The sequence below is a fragment of the Gadus chalcogrammus genome, chromosome 4 (assembly GCF_026213295.1).
Source record: "Gadus chalcogrammus isolate NIFS_2021 chromosome 4, NIFS_Gcha_1.0, whole genome shotgun sequence".
Lineage (NCBI taxonomy): Eukaryota > Metazoa > Chordata > Actinopteri > Gadiformes > Gadidae > Gadus > Gadus chalcogrammus.
The window spans coordinates 36,173,252-36,180,751 of record NC_079415.1 but is presented as its reverse complement, the minus strand read 5'-3'; the positions used below and the strand labels follow the sequence as shown (position 1 = coordinate 36,180,751).

General features: G+C 54.9%; 1 protein-coding gene across 2 annotated transcripts in view; it reads left to right on the top strand.

Annotated features, from left to right (window-relative positions):
• LOC130380712 (coagulation factor X-like) overlaps positions 1-7,448 on the top strand; it is a 9,526-nt gene extending 2,078 nt beyond the window's left edge. Inside the window, exons 3-10 of one of the 2 annotated variants that reach the window (XM_056588012.1) lie at positions 189-213; positions 724-837; positions 1,492-1,623; positions 2,221-2,480; positions 3,529-3,646; positions 6,062-6,249; positions 6,493-6,960; positions 7,024-7,448. In XM_056588012.1, the coding sequence (XP_056443987.1) occupies positions 189-213; positions 724-837; positions 1,492-1,623; positions 2,221-2,480; positions 3,529-3,646; positions 6,062-6,249; positions 6,493-6,936 (1,281 nt within the window). In that variant the 3' untranslated portion in view covers positions 6,937-6,960; positions 7,024-7,448. Of the gene's footprint in view, positions 1-188; positions 214-723; positions 838-1,491; positions 1,624-2,220; positions 2,481-3,528; positions 3,647-6,061; positions 6,250-6,492 lie in introns of both variants that reach the window. The other variant, XM_056588011.1, reaches the window with a different exon arrangement.
• Positions 7,449-7,500: the final 52 nt, after the last annotated feature.

Genomic DNA, 7,500 nt, shown 5'->3' with positions numbered 1-7,500 from the left:
CTGTCTCTGTCTCTGTCTCTGTCTCTGTCTCTCTCTCTCTCTCTCTCTCTCTCTCTGTCTCTGTCTCTGTCTCTGTCTCTGTCTCTGTCTCTGTCTCTATCTCTGTCTCTGTCTCTGTCTCTGTCTCTGTCTCTCTCTCTCTCTGTCTCTGTCTCTGTCTCTCTCTCTCTCTTTCTCTTTGTTCACAGAATGAATTTTGGAGCATTTACTTTGGTAAGACCTTCAGTTCTCTACAGTCGTCCAGTTCATTCATCAAAAATTGCATTTCGCATGCCTTCATCTTAAAGTTGTAGCGCGTAACATTTCAACTAGCAGGTAGTTAGAGGAGCTGGTGTCAGTAACGAGACAGTTACTCTCTACAGCCTCCTAGGAGACTCCCAAAGCCCCTCCCACTCCCCCTTAACCTCTCCCACTCCCCCTTAACCTCTCCCACTCATTCTAAGCCCCTCCCACTCCCCCTCAGTCCCTCCCACTCCCCCTCAGCCCCTCCCCCTCCCCCTCAGCCCCTCCCACTCCCGCTCCCCCTCAGCCCTCCCCACTCAGCCTTAATTGTGTATGCCTTTGCGTGCGTGCGTGTGTCTTCGTGCATGTGTGCTTGCGTGCGTGTCTGTGCGTGCGTTTGTGTGTGTGCTGAATTGGCGTGCGTGCGTGCTTGCGTGCGTGCGTGTGTACTGTATGTGCGTGCCTGCGTGCATACGTGTGCGTGCGTGCGTGTGCGTTCAGACGGAGATGCCTGTCTCGCCACACCCTGTGTGAACGGCGGCGTGTGTAAGGATGGCATCGGAGGGTACAGCTGCTTCTGTCAGACAGACTACCAGGGCTTCAACTGTGAAATAGGTACCTGTCTGTCTGACTACACCTGTCTGTCTGACTACACCTGTCTGTCTGACTACACCTTTCAGTCTGATAACACCTGTCTCACTACACCTGTCTGTCTGACTACACCTGTCTGTCTGACTAAACCAGTCTGTCTGTCTGTCTCTCTGACTACACCTGTCTGTCTGATTACCCCTGTCTGTCTGACTAAACCTGTCTGACTGTCTGTCTCTCTGACTACACCTGCCTGTCCGACTATACCTGTCTGTCTGACTACACCTGTCAGTCTGATAACACCTGTCTGTCTGAATACACCTGTCTGTCTGATTACACCTGTCTGTCTGACTAACCCTGTCTGTCTGTCTGTCTCTCTGACTACACCTCTCTGTCTGACTACACCTGTCTGTCTGATTACACCTGTCTGTCTGACCACACCTGTCTGTCTGACTACACCTGTCTGTCTGACTACACCTGTCTGACTACACCTGTCTGTCTGACTTCACCTGTCTGTCTGACTACACCTGTCAGTCTGATAACACCTGTCTGACTACACCTGTCTGTCTGACTACACCTGTCCGTCTGATTACACCTGTCTGTCTGACTACACCTGTCTGTCTGACTACACCTGTCTGACTACACCTGTCTGATACACCTGTCTGTCTGACACTGTGCTAGCCATCCCGGGACTGTGTGAGAGCAATAACGGGGGGTGCGACCACTTCTGTCGCGTTGTCCGCGGCGACGTCCGCTGCTCCTGCACCGACGGGTACTTCCTGTCAGCTAACCAGAAGACCTGCCACTCCAACGGTGACACGCACGCACGCACACACACACACACACACACACACACACACACACACACACACACACACACACACACACACACACACACACACACACACACACACACACACACACACACACACACACACCCACACACACACACACACACCCACACACACACACACACGTAAACACATGCATACACATGCATACACATTCACATATAGACAAATACAATAATAAATGTACATATACATTTACATTTAACGACCTGTCTACTCTCTAACCCCTACCTGCTCCTTAATGACCTCTCTGTACTGTCCAACCCCTACCTGATCCATAATGACCTGTCTCTTTACTGTCTAACCCCTAAATGCTCCTTAATGACCTGTCTCTGTACTGTCTTACCCCTACATGCTCCTTAATGACCTGTCTCTGTACTGTCTAACCCCTACCTGGTCCTTAATGACCTGTCTCTGTACTGTCTAACCCCTACCTGCTCCTTAATGACCTGTCTCTGTACTGTCTAACCCCTCCCTGCTCCTTAATGACCTGTCTCTGTACTGTTTAACCACTCCCTGCTCCTCACTGACCTGGGTACTGTCTAACCCCCCGCCACAGAGACCTTCATGTGTGGCGCTCTGTTCCATGAGAGCACCCGGTCGATAGGCCCCTGGTACGACGTCCCTCTGAACTCCAGCGCGGCGGAGAACGCCTCCCAGTGGGACCTGGGGGACCTGGCCCCCCACAGCCCGCTGCCGTGGCAACCAGAGGACTACCCCGCCGACGGCGTCCGCGAGGAGCCCGTGCTGCCGCAGCACCGGGGGAAGACCCGCATCGTGGGCGGGGACGAGTGCCCCCCCGGAGAGTGCCCCTGGCAGGTACACTGGTCGGACTGGTTCATACCGACTAGACTGGTCTGACTGGTTTAGACTGGTTTATACTTGCTATGCTGGCCACACTGGATATACTGTTTATATTGGTTTAACTGGTTACATTGGCTAAACCGGTCTTACTGGTTGGGCTGGGTAAGCTGTATATAATGGTCAGACCGGTTAAACCGGTTAAACAGGCAATGTCGAGGTGGACTCTGAACAGCCCCCCTCCCCCTTCTGGCCACCACTGGTCCACTGTTTTGTATTGTGTTGTATTGTATTGTATTGTATTGTATTGTATTGTATTGTATTGTATTGTATTGTACTATAGTACGTAACTGTGTAGCAACTGCAGTAGCTGCTATCATGGCTGTAACACGGGGAAATGGTTAGCCTAGCGATTGTGGTACTTGCACTTGGTTCCATGAACATCCTAACTTTATATATATATATATACCGATATATGGATGGACTTCTTATGACAAATGTACTTATTGTAAGTCGCTTTGGATAAAAGCGTCTGCTTCATGCCCTAAATGTAAATGTAATGTAGTGGTGGGTACACTTGTCACACTTGTTAGTCTGGTTGTACTGGTTTATAATATGTATTCTGGTTGGACTGGTTTCTAGTGGTTGTACTGGCTGAACTGTTTTCTAGTGGTTGTACTGGTTGAACTGGTTTGTACTGGTTGAGCTGGTTTATAATGGTTGCACTGGTTTCTAGTGGTTGTACTGGTTGTATTGGTTTCTAATGGTTGAACTGGTTTCCGGTGGTTGCACTGGTTGTACTGGTTTCTAGTGGTATACTGGTTGAGTTGGTTTCTAATTGTTGTACTGGCTGAACTGGCTTGTAGTGGTTGTACAGGTTGTACTGGTTGTACTGGTTTCGAGTGGTTGAAGCGGTTGAACTGGTTTCTAGTGTCTGTGCTGGTTGAACTTGTTTGTGATGGCTGTACTGGTTTTTAGTGGTTGAACTGGTTATACTGGTTTCTAGTGGTTGCACTGGTTGAGCTTGTTTCTAATGGTTGCACTGCTTGTACTGGTCTTCTCCCAGGCTCTCCTCCTGAACGAGGAGGACCGAGGCTTCTGCGGAGGAACCATCTTGAACCACTACATGATCCTCACCGCCGCCCACTGCATGAACCAATCACGCTACATCTACGTCATCCTCGGTACGGCCAATCACACGCTGCCTCCCAGCAGTGGTAGAGCAGGGCCCCAGTAGGTCGGGGTTGTGGGTTCCAGTCCCCGTAGTGACTCAGTGGTAGAGCGAGGCCCCAGCAGGGCGGGGTTGTGGGTTCCAGTCCTCGTAGTGACTCAGTGGTAGAGCCAGGCCCCAGCAGGGCGGGGTTGTGGGTTCCAGTCCCCGTAGTGACTCAGTGGTAGAGCCAGGCCCCAGCAGGGCGGGGTTGTGGGTTCCAGTCCCTGTAGTGACTCAGTGGTAGAGCAGGGCCCCAGCAGGGCGGGGTTGTGGGTTCCAGTCCCCGTAGTGACTCAGTGGTAGAGCGAGATCCCAGCAGGGCGGGGTTGTGGGTTCCAGTCCCCGTAGTGACTCAGTGGTAGAGCGAGGCCCCAGCAGGGCTGGGTTGTGGGTTCCAGTCCCCGTAGTGACTCAGTGGTAGAGCGAGGCCCCAGCAGGGCGGGGTTGTGGGTTCCAGTCCCTGTAGTGACTCAGTGGTAGAGCGAGGCCCCAGCAGGGCTAGGTTGTGGGTTCCAGTCCCCGTAGTGACTCAGTGGTAGAGCAGGGCCCCAGCAGGGCGGGGTTTTGGGTTCCAGTCCCCGTAGTGACTCAGTGGTAGAGCCAGGCCCCAGCAGGGCGGGGTTGTGGGTTCCAGTCCCCGTAGTGACTCAGTGGTAGAGCAGGGCCCCAGCAGGGCGGGGTTGTGGGTTCCAGTCCCCGTAGTGACTCAGTGGTAGAGCAGGGCCCCAGCAGGGCGGGGTTGTGGGTTCCAGTCCCTGTAGTGACTCAGTGGTAGAGCATGGCCCCAGCAGGGCGGGGTTGTGGGTTCCAGTCCCTGTGGTGACTCAGTGGTAGAGCCAGGCCCCAGCAGGGCGGGGTTGTGTGTTCCAGTCCCTGTAGTGACTCAGTGGTAGAGCAGGGCCCCAGCAGGGCGGGGTTGTGGGTTCCAGTCCCCGTAGTGACTCAGTGGTAGAGCAGGGCCCCAGCAGGGCGGGGTTGTGGGTTCCAGTCCCCGTAGTGACTCAGTGGTAGAGCGAGGCCCCAGCAGGGCGGGGTTGTGGGTTCCAGTCCCTGTAGTGACTCAGTGGTAGAGCGAGGCCCCAGCAGGGCGGGGTTGTGGGTTCCAGTCCCCGTAGTGACTCAGTGGTAGAGCGAGGCCCCAGCAGGGCGGGGTTGTGGGTTCCAGTCCCCGTAGTGACTCAGTGGTAGAGCGAGGCCCCAGCAGGGCGGGGTTGTGGGTTCCAGTCCCCGTAGTGACTCAGTGGTAGAGCGAGGCCCCAGCTGGGCAGGGCGGGGTTGTGGGTTCCAGTCCCCGTAGTGACTCAGTGGTAGAGCGAGGCCCCAGCAGGGCGGGGTTGTGGGTTCCAGTCCCCGTAGTGACTCATGCCCCTTTCACACCGCCGCAAAATCGGGGCCGGTTCCGGGCCAGTTCGGAGCTAGGGCCAGGGCTTTGGTTTCACACCGCCAAAGAACCGGCTCCGGCCCCTAAAAACCGGTTCAACTCTGGCCCCACTTTAGAGCTGGGCTAGAACTAGAACCGCTTTTACGCCGGGGGCAGGGGGCGGAGTTATCCGTACCTTCATAAACAGGAAGACCAACGAAGACCGGCATAAACAATGGACGTGAATCCGTGTATGGTTCTTTTTTGTTTTTACTGATTTTGTTTTAAATCGGAATATTCAAAGAACGAACCATACACGGATTGAATCGAAGACGAAATTGTTGTTGTTGTGTTTGAAACTGGCGCGAGGGTTCTTCTGCGCGCCTAACCTGACACTTGATCATTGTGGTGGTTCAACGCGTCAACGCGCCAATGCAGCTAGATGAGTCCATGTCCATGCAAGTGAACGGAGCGTTCCCTCTTCGTCATAACTATCAAACCAAACATCCTTCACATTCACCGAGCGAACATTATGAAAGTAAAATGCACATTTCTCGCTAAAAATGTTTCCATAAACGCATTTAATGGCGTAACTATGTTACTATTTCCACCCAGAATAAAGAAAGATGTCGGCCGTATGCTTCTGTCCAAGCTCACTAGCGGAGACGTTTGTAGTGACGTCATGACGTTTGTCACGCCGGCTCCATGGCTGGCTCTGGCCGGTGTGAAACCAACCGGTTCTTAACTGGGGTAAGGCTGGAACCAGTTTGGAACTGGCCCTAGCACCAGCCCGGAACTGGCTCTCGGTTCTTTTTGGTGTGAAAGCGGCATCAGTGGTAGAGCGAGGCCCCAGCAGGGCGGGGTTGTGGGTTCCAGTCCCTGTAGTGACTCAGCGGTAGAGCAGGGCCCCAGCAGGGCGGGGTTGTGGGTTCCAGTCCCTGTAGTGACTCAGCGGTAGAGCAGGGCCCCAGCAGGGCGGGGTTGTGGGTTCCAGTCCCTGTAGTGACTCAGTGCGTGTGCGTGCAGGCGAGTTCGACACGCGGGTGAAGGAGGGCCGGGAGGAGGCCCACACGGTGGACCGGGTGCTGATCCACCGCCGCTACGCGTCGGGGACCTTCCACAACGACATCGCCCTCATCAAGCTCAGATCCCCCATCACCTTCTCCAGGTTCATCATCCCCGCCTGCCTCCCCCAGAGGGAGTTCGCCGAGAAGGTAGGCTCCTGCTGCTCCTCCTCCTCCTCCTCCTCCCCCTCCTCCTCCCCCTCCTCCTCCCCCTCCTCCTCCTCCTCTCTTCTCCTCCTCCTCCTCCTCCTCCTCCTCCTCCTCCTCCTCCTCCTCCTCCTCCTCCTCCTCCTCCTCCCCCTCCTCCTCCTCCTCCTCCGCCTCCTCCTCCTCCTCCTCCCCCTCCCCCCCCCCCCCCTCCTCCTCCTCATCTCTCTCCCCCCCCCCCCCCAGGTCCTGATGCGCCAGCCCCTGGGCCTGGTGAGCGGGCTGGGCCGGCTGGGCGAGGGGAAGCAGCAGGCCTCGGTGCTCCAGCGGCTCGACCTGCCCTTCGTGGACCGCGCCGCCTGCATGGAGTCCAGCGAGTTCCGCATCTCCAACCACATGTTCTGCGCCGGCTACGGCGACGGCAAGCGGGACGCCTGCCAGGGGGACAGCGGCGGCCCCCACGTCACCAAGTACCGGGACACCTGGTTCGTGACGGGCGTGGTGAGCTGGGGGGAGGGCTGCGCGCGCCAGGGGAAGTACGGCGTCTACACCCAGGTGTCCAAGTACATCCGCTGGATCAGGGAGGGCATGAAGCTGCTGATGCCCAGGGAGAGGGGCCCTGGGGCGGGGAGGCAGAGGAGGGACGCAGGCCCCCTCCACCGGCCCTGGGTCCCGGCCAGAGCGCCATAGAGACCGTGGACACTGTGGATCTATGTGGATCTATAGATCTGTAGATCTGGAGAGTTCAGCTGTGCACCATAGAGACTGAGGATCTATAGATCTATAGATCTGGAGAGTTCAGCTGTGCACCATAGACACTGTGTACAGCCTTAATGCTGTAGATCTATAGATCTGTAGACTTCGTGCGTACAGCCTTAATGCTGTAGATCTATAGATCTGTAGACTTTGTGCGTACAGCCTTAATGCTGTAGATCTATAGATCTGTAGAGTTTGTGTGTACAGCCTTAATGCTGTAGATCTATAGATCTGTAGACTTTGTGCGTACAGCCTTAATGCTGTAGATCTATAGATCTGTAGAGTTTGTGCGTACAGCCTTAATGCTGTAGATCTATAGATCTGTAGACTTTGTGTGTAGAGCCTTAATGCTGTAGATCTATAGATATGTAAACTCTGTAGAACAACGTGTGATTGTGTCTCACTTTCTTGTTGGATCTGAACAATGTGAATAAACGTTTGTCCACAAACCGTCCGTCTGGATTACTGGAAATCATACACAGGACCACAAGCAATAGC